This window comes from Neovison vison, chromosome 2 (assembly GCF_020171115.1).
Source record: "Neovison vison isolate M4711 chromosome 2, ASM_NN_V1, whole genome shotgun sequence".
Classification (NCBI taxonomy): domain Eukaryota; kingdom Metazoa; phylum Chordata; class Mammalia; order Carnivora; family Mustelidae; genus Neogale; species Neogale vison.
The window spans coordinates 187,502,937-187,515,466 of NC_058092.1; the positions used below are offsets into that span (position 1 = coordinate 187,502,937).

General features: G+C 43.9%; 3 protein-coding genes across 4 annotated transcripts; 2 read left to right on the forward strand and 1 right to left on the reverse strand.

Moving 5' to 3' along the window:
• Nucleotides 1-504: 504 nt before the first annotated feature.
• FUT11 (fucosyltransferase 11) lies at nt 505-6,307 on the forward strand. 2 transcript variants are annotated; one of them, XR_006383310.1, is made up of 4 exons: nt 505-1,226; nt 1,355-1,980; nt 3,737-4,253; nt 4,498-6,307. XR_006383310.1 is itself a non-coding variant. In XM_044239813.1 (3 exons), the coding sequence occupies exons 1-3, from the start codon at nt 519-521 to the stop codon at nt 3,882-3,884; spliced, it is 1,482 nt and encodes a 493-aa protein (XP_044095748.1). In that variant the 5' UTR covers nt 505-518; the 3' UTR covers nt 3,885-6,307. The 2 variants fall into 2 exon arrangements, 1 of the variants encoding a protein (XP_044095748.1); XM_044239813.1 differs by having other exon boundaries at nt 3,737-6,307.
• A 1,975-nt stretch (nt 6,308-8,282) lies between these two features.
• Nucleotides 8,283-10,022, reverse strand: LOC122900800 (chromobox protein homolog 3-like). The gene has a single exon (XM_044239815.1). It carries the CDS (start codon nt 9,041-9,043, stop codon nt 8,492-8,494), a length of 552 nt encoding a protein of 183 aa, XP_044095750.1. The 5' UTR covers nt 9,044-10,022; the 3' UTR covers nt 8,283-8,491.
• Nucleotides 10,023-10,043: 21 nt separating this feature from the next.
• On the forward strand, nt 10,044-11,333 carry CHCHD1 (coiled-coil-helix-coiled-coil-helix domain containing 1). The gene is made up of 3 exons (XM_044239816.1): nt 10,044-10,211; nt 10,338-10,456; nt 11,038-11,333. Exons 1-3 carry the CDS (start codon nt 10,088-10,090, stop codon nt 11,146-11,148), a joined length of 354 nt encoding a protein of 117 aa, XP_044095751.1. The 5' UTR covers nt 10,044-10,087; the 3' UTR covers nt 11,149-11,333.
• The last annotated feature ends 1,197 nt before the right edge of the window (nt 11,334-12,530 follow it).

Below are 12,530 nucleotides of genomic sequence, written 5' to 3' on the forward strand. Positions count from 1 at the left end.
TGCTTCTCCAAGCTGGTAGTTGTTGGGGAGAGAGTCAATGGCTGCTGGAGCTCTGTTCTCTCCTGCCGGGACACCACTCCAGCTTTGGTATTGACAGAGTGGCTGATAGTTACCTTCCAACCTGAACTGGCTGGGGCAGGACAAGGGCTAGGCTTGATGGTGGCCAGGCTTGTCTGCTCCCAGCCTGGGATGCCCCTGCTCTGGACCTCTCATTTCTCCTCATTGGTTTATTTTTCAATGCATCTTTAATTTGTAAAGAAATAAAATAAATTAAGATGTAACAATTAGTCTCATTTTTACTTGTGATTTACCACTGTTCCCCCTGTTCATTCCGGTTAGGCCTAGCACTTCCCAGGAAGTGGCTGGCTGAGCAGACCTGCGCATGCGTCACACGCACCACGGGCGTAGGACCCAGTCGGGTTGCGACTCACCGCAGGGCGGGGTCTAGTGCTGCCGGGAGGAGTTGCGGGTTTGGTGGGCGGTGGGGGGGGGCGGTTAGGGGGCAGCTGTCAGTGGACATGGCGGCGGGCCGCAGCGGGGTTGTACTTGCCGTCTTCGGAGTGCTTAGTATTTGTACGGTCAGCGGCTCTGGGCCCGTGGCTGAGAGGGAGACCGGCGGGGAGGCGGGCTGGACGGAGCCATGGGATGGTGCGGTTTTCCGGCCGTCCTCAGCGCTGGGCGCGGTCGGGGTGGCGCGCAGTCCAGGGACCCCGCGGCCAGGGAGGGAGGAGGCGGTGGACTTGCCGGTGCTGCTGTGGTGGAGCCCAGGCCTATTTCCTCACTTTCCGGGCGACTCGGAGCAAATCGAGTGCGCGCGCGGTGCGTGCCTGGCGTCCCGGGACCGACGGGTGCGGGGGCACTCACGGACGCGCGCGCTGCTCTTTTACGGCACTGACTTTCGCGCGTCTGAGGCGCCGCTGCCGCGCCTGGCACATCAGAGCTGGGCGCTTCTGCACGAGGAATCGCCCCTCAACAACTTCGTGCTGAGCCACGGGCCCGGCATCCGCCTCTTCAATCTCACTGCCACCTTCAGCCGCCATTCGGACTACCCGCTGGCGCTGCAGTGGCTCCCCGGGACCGCCTACCTGCGCCGCGCGGCGCCTCCGCTACAGGAGCGCGCCGAGTGGCGCCGCCGCGGCTACGCGCCTTTGCTCTATCTGCAGTCCCACTGCGACGTGCCTGCGGACCGGGACCGCTACGTGCGCGAGCTGATGCGTTACATCCCGGTGGGTGGGGCGGGGCCGGGGCGGGGCTGGTGGTGGGGGCGAGGGGGCGCGTGCGGCTGAGGCCGGGACCCCTGGCGTCCCGGCGGACATGCAGCACCCACTTGACGGCCGTACTCTACCCCGCTCAGGTGGACTCCTATGGGAAATGCCTGCAAAATCGGGACCTGCCCACTTCGCGGTTACGGGACACAGCGACAGCCACCACCGAAGATCCAGAGCTTTTGGCCTTCTTGTCTCGCTATAAGTTCCACTTGGCCCTCGAAAATGCCATCTGTGATGACTACATGACAGAAAAACTGTGGCGCCCCATGCATCTCGGGGCTGTGCCTGTGTATCGCGGCTCTCCTTCTGTGAGGGACTGGATGCCCAACAATCACTCCATCATCCTCATTGATGACTTTGAGTCACCTCAGAAGCTGGCAGAATTTATTGACTTTCTGGACAAGAATGATGAGGAATACATGAAATACCTGGCATATAAGCAACCTGGGGGCATCACCAACCAGTTCCTTCTGGATAGTCTGAAGCATCGGGAGTGGGGAGTGAATGATCCTTTGCTGCCTAACTACCTCAATGGCTTCGAGTGTTTCGTCTGTGACCATGAACTGGCTCGGCTGGAGGCCGAGAAAGCTCACGCAGCCTCTCCTGGGGATATCCCTGGCCCTGAACCTCACATTGCCCAGCCCTCACACATGGATTGCCCGGTGCCCACACCTGGTTTTGGCAGTGTGGAAGAGATTCCTGAGAATGACAGGTAAGGATAGCTGAGGACCCTGCGGCCATTGAATCAAATGACTGATTGAGTGACTTGCTTGCTGTGGGCAGTGAACTAGTATTAGATACTTAAGGGATTGTTGTATAAGGAAATTATGACATGGACTTATTCTGCCTTTAAGGTGTCAAGAGTCTGGTTGGGGAGATAAGACAAACTGAAAAAGCTCAGTAAAAGATGCAAAGCAAAATATCATTCAAGGCGACAACATGAGATCAGCTTATGTGAACAGTGTTTGCAAAAGGTCAAAAAAGGCTTCGATCAGAGTAGAGGGGGCCTATTCAGATGAAGTGATGAGAGACAGAGTTGGGCAGATAAACTGGGGCCAGGCTATACATAGCCTGAATACCAGGCTCAGGAGTTAGACTCTCCTGAAAATCAACTCAGCTGTTTATTTAGCACCTTCTAAAGGGTGGGGGTGGGGATGAGCAATACAAAGATGGGTATTTTGAGAGAGGTTTGTCTGCAGTAGGGTTTACATCTGTTAACCTGGCCTAATTATTTTTTTTAAGATTTTTAAAATTTATTTATTTGACAGAGATCACAAGTAGGCAGAGAGGCAGGCAGAGAGAGAGGAAGGGAAGCAGGCTCCCTGCTGAGCAGAGATTCCGATGTGGGGCTCCATCCCAGAACCCTGGGATCATGAACCGGAGCCGAAGGCAGAGGCTTTAACCCATAACCTGCCATAATTATTAATAGCATCTCCTTTCACTCTTAAAAGTACGTGGGTTGGGCCGCTGCCTTCGGCTCAGGTCGTGATCTCGGGATCCTGGGATCGAGTCCTGCATCGGGCTCTCTGCTCAGCGGGGAGCCTGCTTCCTCCTCTCTCTCTCTCTGCCTGCCTCTCTGCCTACTTGTGATCTCTCTCTGTCAAATAAATAAATAAAATCTTAAAAAAAAAAAAGTACCCTGGTTTGGGTGATAAATTACACATTTGCCCTAAACAAGAGAGAAGGACTGCTTTCAATAAATAATAATGAACAGTGGTGGGCAGTGTGAATTAGAAAAGTGAGGAAGCTTGTGCAGTAAGTGGCAGAAGGTGGTGCACTGGGAAACAGGTCAGCATGGGAGGTGTGAAAATGTTGAAGCAACGTGCAGCAAACCACATCTGTTTGGGGAGAGGTGATAAGAAGACTATTAAGCTTAAGAAAGCAAGGCTGCTAGACTGGCCTGCAGAGACCGACTTGCACAGTAGATGGCAGCAGAGGGCCGTTTATATACACTGCTGGCAAAGTTTTTTTTCTTCTGGGAATGGAGCCTTCCATGAAGTAATTCGTATCTAGTATATGCTGAACATAGTATGATTTACTAGAAGAAAAATGTAAAACATTAAAAAAATATATGTTTTATCTAGACATTGGTCATCACAGCACCTTCATTTTGATTATGGAAATAAAGGTGCAACTTAATAAGGTAACCATCTAGAGGCTCCCTGGCTTTTCTTAAAGAGAACTCTTGCCCTGCCTTCCTCTGAACTCCTTCCACATTTGGGAACCTGGAGTGGGCAAGTCAGGAAGTTTCACTCATTGTGGGTGGGCTGTGTGATAGATAACGTGTTTGCAGCTTACTGTCACCTATACTACTACTAGATTTACTTCGCATTTCATTCTCTTCAAAGCAGTGCCCTGTCCCAGCCAGAGATTATTGTATCTGTTTAAGATTCTTTGACCCATTCAGAGAAGGCAGGACCATAGCTGTGCAGAGGTTCCATAATCCAACTCCCATTTTGATGTTTCAGCTGGAAGGAGATGTGGCTGCAAGATTATTGGCAAGGTCTGGACCAGGGGGAAGCTCTCACTGCCATGATCCACAACAATGAGACAAAGCAGATGAAATTTTGGGATTATCTACATGAGATCTTCATGAAAAGGAACCAAAATCTCTAATTATCCTTGCAAGAGCCTTTAACTTGGTAGAGTTAAGGAGACAGAAGTCCTTATTCTACTATCAGGGGCGTCTGCTGCACAACCTTAATGAACACTGTCTTAACTCATGTTCAAGGAATTCCATTTATAGCCACTGATATTTTATCCTAATGTTGTGTACCCACTGTTTCAGCTTGTGGTAATAGGGCCTGTCTTTAAGGAGAGGTGGAGGTCTCCAGTTCTTAGATTAGTGGGAAGCAAATGCCTGAAACACCCACTTGTTTCAAAGTGCTGATTGAACAGAATTTTAAAAGAACTGCATCTTTTTCTAGCCATCTCATTCTCTCAACTGTGATTGGAACAACACCTTGGTACTTGTCTAAGAATGAGGTAAGATAGGTCAGATTTAAGATCTTAAAACTTCGATGCTATTCTTTAAAACTTTTCATTATTCAGTACCTTTCCTAATCTGTTTTCCTCATCTCCTGCTTTATAAACTGTTATGTTGGTGGTGAAGCAGAACTCTTGGTGGGTTGTATTCTGGTTCTTAGAGTTGTATTTTTAATATCATTTACTTGTCTTCGATGTCAAACTTTTTATTTTAAATGGATTTTTCTTTCTTGGTTTTCCACAGTAGCTGATGAAGATGCAGGAGCCTTGCCACCATCCCCACACTCATTTTCCCCTGCATTAAACTGACTATAGACTTGACAGATTTTTTTTACTCCTGATTTGCCTTTTTTTTACCCCTTAGGAGCATATCATGAATTCCTTCTCATCTCATAAACATGAAGATTCAATGGCTAATATATGCCATGTCAATTTAATGAATTGTCCTGCTCTATTTTAGGTTACAGATAGAGACTCAGGCTGGAAATGATGACAGAGTATATATCATTCATATATATTTAAATGATTTTGGAATGTTAAAATAGACCAGTGCAAATCAAACTGCAGATTTTTATAGGTCTTTGTCTTTTCTATCTGCCTAATGAACTCTTCTATTTTACTATTTTTATATGCTACCAAAGTCTCGTTTTCCCCAAATAGTCATGAAAATTATGTTGGAAAAAACAGCCCAGCAATATAGTTGTAGTCATTACCTCATATTATGTAGCATTTTTCACTTTATGTGGAATGAATATTCAAACATCATTCTATTACCAGTATCTGTCTGTACAACTTTGTAGTACTTACTGAGACTGCATTTTGATGGAGCCCACCTAAGGTCCTCTCCAGGGCAGGTGAGGCAAGAGATAGCCACAAGAGGCTGACTAAATAAAAAATTGTTAGGCAGATTTTGGGGTATAGCCAAACCCTTTTATCGCTGTGGTTTGAATATAAAGCTTAATGGGCAGGGAGACCATTAGGTTTTTCTGGGCCAGTGGAATAAGAAAGAATACTTTGGATCTTAGCGCTACTCTGATTGTATAATATATTAATGAATTATCACTAGAGAAGTTCCATAGCCTATCAGTTTATCTGTTTGGGAATTAATGTATGTACTTTTATATACACGTATACACACTGATATACAACCAGAAGTGTGTGTGTGTGTATGTATGGTAGATGCTTCAACAACTAGGGTCCCACCCTTAATATTGTGACATCTAAGGATGTGGCAGCTGTAATTGGGGTTGGATTTCACTGCCAGGGTGGTTCTTTTTCCATTTTATTTTTTAGTAAAAAATACCCTTCACAACAGCATGGAAAGTTTGCTTAACCTGTTTGAGCTTGTTCAGAAAAGAACAAGAGGGAAAGACAGACCTTCAAACATACTTATATTAAAATAGCGACCCACAAAAGAAGTCAAATTCAGGACTCTGATTTCTGAATTTGCAATCTACTTAAATGCAGGTGCTGATTTCTAGTGCTACATACTACTCAAGAGCAAACTAAGCAAACTACATACTACTCAAGAGCAAACTTAGGTTAGGAATCAAGTTTCATGATGTGCAATAAAATGGGTAAGTGCCAAGTGTATAACCATCCTTACCTCTCCTAATTAGACCAGTTCACACTGGCATTCCTTAGCACTTTTATGTACAAAGTGGGCCAGTTGTTTATGAATTATTGTGGCTGGAGACTCATGCCTGCTTTGTGGATAGTGCTTCCCAGACTTTCTCCTTTAATCCTATCACAAAAGAAGTATTCATAAAAGACCACGGTAAACCAGGTGCTATGTTTCCGCAAGAGAAAGCAGAACCAATATGAAGAGAAAGCAAACAATGTGAATTTTCTCTGGTTTGGGCCCAGCTTGCTCTGTGAACAGCAACAGGCTCAAGATTATTGGTGGAAGAAGTGTCTGACCAGCAATCAGTTTTATTTGTGCTGCTGGGGTGGCAGTGGAGTACGGGACTGATGCCTTTATTAATCTGTATGTTGCAGTTCTCTATTTTCTTACGTTTCATTTTGTATAATAAATGACTTCTTTTTAAACAGTGTCTTCTGCTTGGTTATATTTCTGGGCTGAGTATGATACACTTGGAGACTTGGAAAAACATGTCAAAACCTTTGTTCATTTAACGAGTATTTACTGTCACTAGGGATTGAGGAAGACAGGGTCCCTTTCTCTCATGGTGCTTATTTTAAATGGGTATTGCTGGTAAGCAAAGCTGTAAATAAACAATTGTCATGGCCAGCGCGACAAACCGACCAGGGTCGAGAGGGTAAGAGGATGGTGAAAAGAAATTAAGAGACAAAGAGATGGGGGCAGGAGGAGCACCAAGGAGGATGTCCAACAGTGCCAATTTTATTCAAGGGTGTGAGGCATTATATAGCGAACAGAAACAATCATAAGAAAAGTATCTATTTTTAGCTGATTACTAAAGAGTTTGCAACATGCACAGAAAATCCTTCAAGCTTTCCTTTAAAGGAGGCACAAGTCAGGGCCTGGTTTGGTCCTCCTCTCAAACCTTACCATGGCCTCCCACAAACAATAAGTGAACAAGATAATTCAGACTGTGATATGTGCTATGGAAAAAATACAACAGCTTGGTGTGGGGGGGCGGGCTCAGGGAAGGCCTTTCCGACAGGAACTGAGACTCAACAGAAGAAAAAGAACCAGTCTTGCAGAGATCAGTGGGAATATTAAACATCTGTGATAAATGATTTTAACTTTAACAGCGATAAAATGATTTTTTAATTTTAGCACACTAAATTTTATACAACCAAATAAATATTGCTCCTCTGAAGTAGTCCTCATATGAACTAAAAGCTGTTCAAGTTAAGCTTCCATTACCAGAACCATTTTTTAAAGGAATATAAAACTATTTATTGACCACTGTTTACCAGTATTTACAATAAAGTAAACAATATACAGTTGGATAACATTCTGACTACAAAGTTACTGTTTTTCCTGGTTTCTGCTGAACCAGTAACTCAAATACTGAAAAGACTGAGCCTGCATGTCAGGAATGAACTGGGGTAAAGAAAAAACATGCAGGTGAAGAATTTGGATTATACAAGCCTGTCCACCCATGTACTCCAGCAGGTGCTAAACTACCAACATCTCTAACCATCTGATTATGATTAGCTTCCATGAAGGAAGTTGTAGACAGTCCATGAATCATGACCTTTTAGTCAATACAGCACAGAGAATTGTCAACTTCTTAAGAAGGAATGGTTCACTAGAAGGAACCTTTAAATGTCCATTTAACTAAAGTATTGCTTACCTAAGTAAAACACACAAGGACTTGTCTAGTTTTGTCATTTGGGTGGGGAGGTTGTTGGTAGTGGTAAAATTTTCCTTTCAGGGATCTTGCAAATATACTTGAATTTATATGGCTATAGAGAAGGATATAGATTCTGATATGGCTGCTTTTATTTTTTTTTTAAGATTTTATTTATTTATTTGACAGACAGAGATCACAAGTAGGCAGAGAGAGAGGAGGAAACAGGTTCCCCACTGAGCAGAGAGCCCGATGCAGGGCTCGATCCCAGGACCCTGAGATCACGACCTGAGCCGAAGGTAGAGGCTTTAACCCACTGAGCCACCCAGGCGCCCCTGATATGGCTGCTTTTAAATTGTCCAATTTAAATTGCTTACATTATATTTAAATTGTCCAATTAATTACAAAATTTGAAAGATTAAGGCCTCAGGAAAAACTTCAGTTTAAGTGATTTATTTCTTAAAATGCTGAAAATGATAGCATTCTGGAAACATGGGCTTATCCATGGTTATAAAATGCTGTTTTTGTTGTGGTGAATGTTAAAAACAAAAACCACTTATGTATTTTAAGTATACACACAAAAAACCCCCTAAATAAACAAAAAACCCAGAATGGTCCTTAGGCATATAGGAGTTAAACACAAATTCTGACTGAGAATTCTGACAAATTCTGACTATGAAGATTTCCCCCAACATTTAGAAAAGGTTCTCTAATGCAGGGGGATAATATATCATGGTCTCAAATATTCTTTTCCGATAAAGGAAGCAACTACAGAAAGCTTTTATTTGTTTAAAGTAACCAGTGCTATAGATGCAAAACCCCCAACAACTCCCCCAATACTACTTCAAAACAAACATATCAAACTTGATTTTCATTAGAATGTTATTTCTTCACACTAATAAATCAAAAAACAAAGACCCAGGTTTCATATATATATATATATAGCAATGCAAACAATTATTGAGCTTCATCTTCTGGACAAGAATGCCAAGTTAGTCTCTCTTCATAAAAAGCAATTACAATTTGAGGACACTTCATGTTTGCCTCTTTTGCCAGCACCAAGTCTGCCTCATCTGAATCTTTCCATTTCATGAGAAACATTAATTCTCCACTGCTGTCTGTGGCACCAATTATTCGTTCAGGATGAAGACCTCTGGCAAAGCCTCTTGGTTTATCAGCAGCATCTCTTTTCTTCTTTGATTTGCTATCAACAGATTCACTGTCAGATAAAGATTTTCTTTTTGTACCATCTTTTTCTTTACCAGCTTTTTGAGAGTTAAGAAATGCTTCAATTAACTCTGGACAATCTAGATTTTCTTCAGGTTCCCAAGTATTGTCAGCATCTGTAAAACCCTTCCACTTCAGGAAATACTCCACCTTCCCATTCACTACACGTCGGTCCAGTACTTTTTCCACCACAAATTCTTCAGGCTCTGCCTCTTCTACTTTTTTACTCTTTCCATACTGTTTCTTTCCCATTTTTTGCAATGAAGTTTTATTGGAGGCCATTTTATTGCAGACTTGAAGAGCTATTATTCACCGCCTCCGAGCTGCTCCGGGTCCCGGGTCTGCGGCGTCTCCGGCCCTGCGTGCCTCAAGCTCCCGCCACATCCCCAGAACCTTTCTTGAAGTTTATTTTTAAAGGCCTTGAGAATCCCTGGCACATCTTTGAGTTTTGTAAATAGCTTAAAGACACTTAGAACCAAGTCTGATGAAGCTACGCATCACAACTGATGGGTCCAGTCTATTAATAGGAATGATACCACCAAGTATCTTCACAGGATTGGAGAGAAGATTAAATTAGATGATAAATGCCAAAATGCTTAAACCCCACCCTACCCAATTAGATTATTACAAAGGAGAGCAAAGGATATATAGATAAGATACATAAGTAGTAGCAACTTTATTTTTATTTATTTATAAGTAGGCTCCACTCCCATCGTGGAGTCCAATGAAGGGCTTGAACTCACAACCCGCTGTCAAGACCTGAGCTGAGATCAAGAGCAGGACGTTTAACTGAATGAGACACCCAGCTGTCCCAGTAATAGCAACTGTTTAAAAGATCCTAATTTTTCTTTACAGTTTTGGGGTGGTTTTAAAGGTAGTAAAATCCAACAGTTCTTGAAGACTTGCCAAAACACAAAATCTGTCCAAACCAAACATCTTTAAGTCTCATATTTTGATTCGCTCCCATCCTCTGCCTTTGCTTATGTCAATCATTCTCTAGTTCAGCCAGCTCCCACCATAAACGAGGGTCCTTTTTATCAGGTCCTTTACTAGATGTTCCCTGCTTAGTACCGCCCAGAAACTTCCGGGCCGCGAGCCCACAAAAGAGCGGTCTAGATCTGCGAACGAGCCCCAAAGACTCTCTCCTAACCTGCACACAGGTCTCGAACGACTGGTGTTGGACCCCAGCGTCCCGCCTACAAGGCCAAGAGACCAAACAGGCGTCCCAGCTTCCCGCAGGTTGCGCGCCTACGCTCGTCGAGCTCTTTGGGGTCACGCAGGGTCACGTACGGGACGACGCAGAGCCTGCCGGGAGCTCGGTGCGCAATGGCGACGCCCAGCCTGCGGGGTCGCTTACCGCGGCTGGGAAACCCGCGGAAGCCTATACTGAAGCCCAACAAGCCCCTCATTCTAGCTAACCGTGTTGGGGAACGACGCCGGGACAAGGGCGGTGAGCAGTCGGAGCCAGGGAGGCTCCAGAGAGGAAACCGGAGGGATGAACCGGACGGCTGGGTGGGAGGGCCTTAAGGTAAAAGGTTTCCTTGTGACTGACGGTGCTCTCTTTCTGCTCCTCCAGAGGCGACTTGTATCACAGAGATGTCGGTGATGATGGCGTGTTGGAAGCAGAATGAATTCCGCGACGAAGCGTGCAGAAAAGAGATCCAGGATTTCTTCGACTGTGCTTCTAGGGCTGAGGTGACAGAAGGCTCTTGGGTGTCCTCTTGGGAGGAGAATGGGGGCGGGGATACAAGTAATTGTTCTTGCCTCTTGCTAGGTGATAGGAGAACCTTTTCATTCTACAAAAGCGAGGAAAGTTGTGGGAGCGATTTCACTCACCCTACAGTGGAAAAAGTTAGGTTTTGAAGGCATTGTGATCTTGAGCGATTTCTTTCACTGCTCTAGGCTTTAGCTATACCAGATGTAAAAGGTTAATGTTAATACCCATCTTACAGAATGGTGTATTAAATGGAGGAATGAATGGAAAAATTTTAAATGCTGCTCAAATAGATATTATTGTCTGAAATAGAGCTAAATATTGTGAAGGGCTGGTTGTTTGGATTTTAGCCTAAAATTAGTTGCTAGCTGGCATGGTAGCTCAGGTCATACTGTCATCTGTAGGTTCCAAGTCCCTTTTGAAAGGAGACTGGATAGATGACACAGATAGTTCCAGGCTGGTTAATATGTTATTGTGGTTTGCGGCATTGTGAGAACTTTTGGCCTAGGTCAGGATAAACTCCAGAGCTGTCATTTTTGTTTTTTTTTTTCTGTCTTTTCAGGGGGCCCGAAAGATGAGATCAATCCAGGATACAGGAGAATCTGGGAATTTACCCCCCATGAAACTCAATAAGTTGTTACAGAGATTTCCTAACAAATCTCATGTCAGTTGAAAATGGAGAAGCATTTTCTATGACTGGACTGTAGCTACTGAGAACTATGCAGAGGTGTTTTAAGACGTTTGCACTGCCATGCTCTATTTGAAAGGTGAAAGGAGGCAAGATATCTTTTCCTCTTTTGTAATCATTGTCAGGGTGGAAGTTATGCTTTATCTTGAAATAAAATCCTCTGAAGAGAAGTTGGCCTTTGTTGTAGATTAGGTTTACCTTCTATACTTGAAATCTGTATCCTTTCTGAGACTGGAAGTTCTCTGCTCCCTGATTTGCTCCAGGATCAGGACATATTTATTCTTGTTCTGCATTTGAAGTTTACACCATTTAGTATTCTTGCCTTTGGATGCAATAAGGGAGTTGAAGTTGCCTATATGCAGAATTTTTTTTACCATCATCTGTAAGTATTTCGTAACTGCCTATTTCGTGCATAGCCCCTGCAAGATGCTCCCAGAATAATCAGAAGTTCACAAACTAGTGACCAAAGTTGCTGCAGATGTATTTTATTTAGCCAACACAATTTAAAATTTCTTTTTAAATTAGAAGACCACCTTCAAAATAGGAAAAAAATATCATTAAAAAACCACTTTGGAGCTTTCCATTAAAAAAAAAAATCTGGCAATACTGATTTCTTATTCCTGCATGGCAATAATCAAGTAGAGCTGATTATCATTGTCTCTGTTCTCCAGGTACCTGTTGGCCTTTCTCAAATGGTGAAACTGAAACTTATTTGGCAATTATCTTCTTTATCACCTGTTCACTTCTCTCATTAAGTTATCTACCTAGTTGCTGAAGGCATTAACTTCTGTGACCACTTGATATTTGAGACAATTGTATAGCATTTAATGTATACTCTGCCCTTTCAGGCATAACTAACTTAACGTTTCCTATATACGTTAGAGGATTAAGTAGACAAAGGGAGGGGCACCTGGGTGGTTCAGTGGGTTAATCCTCTGCCTTCAGCTCAGGTCATGATCCCAGGATCCCTGGGATCCAGCCCCGCATCAGGCTCTCTGCTCAGCCGGGAGCCTGCTTCCCCCTCTCTCTCTGCCTGCCTCTCTGCCTACTTGTGATCTCTCTCTGTCAAATAAATAAAATAAAATAAAATAAAATAAAATAAATAGACAAAGGGATTGGTGGGGTTTCTAAATCTCCAGTGGGATAATTAATCAGATAAAGAAAGGGTCTTGCCTCCGTGACCCCCACAGCTACCTCTTCCCATAGTCCTCATAGACCGTGGGTATAGCACTGGGCAGTTACTTGGTTTTGAGAGCTGAGGCTTTTAGCTGTAGGAAGAAGCTCGGTGCTTAGGCACTTTGGACTGGACTCAGGAGTTCTTAACCTAGGGTCAATAGATTCCCAGTAACAGGTCTGTGGACATGAAT

What these genes read in the sequence shown, in the direction of transcription:
- FUT11 (XM_044239813.1), top strand. Translation starts at nt 519, where the DNA reads ATGGCGGCGGGCCGCAGCGGGGTTGTACTTGCCGTCTTCGGAGTGCTT. An exon ending in AGCTGATGCGTTACATCCCG is followed by an intron (nt 1,227 to 1,354) that starts GTGGGTGGGGCG and finishes TACCCCGCTCAG; the next exon opens with GTGGACTCCTATGGGAAATG. An exon ending in GAGATTCCTGAGAATGACAG is followed by an intron (nt 1,981 to 3,736) that starts GTAAGGATAGCT and finishes TTGATGTTTCAG; the next exon opens with CTGGAAGGAGATGTGGCTGC.
- LOC122900800 (XM_044239815.1), bottom strand. Translation starts at nt 9,043, where the DNA reads ATGGCCTCCAATAAAACTTCATTGCAAAAAATGGGAAAGAAACAGTAT.
- CHCHD1 (XM_044239816.1), top strand. Translation starts at nt 10,088, where the DNA reads ATGGCGACGCCCAGCCTGCGGGGTCGCTTACCGCGGCTGGGAAACCCG. An exon ending in ACGACGCCGGGACAAGGGCG is followed by an intron (nt 10,212 to 10,337) that starts GTGAGCAGTCGG and finishes CTGCTCCTCCAG; the next exon opens with AGGCGACTTGTATCACAGAG. An exon ending in ACTGTGCTTCTAGGGCTGAG is followed by an intron (nt 10,457 to 11,037) that starts GTGACAGAAGGC and finishes CTGTCTTTTCAG; the next exon opens with GGGGCCCGAAAGATGAGATC.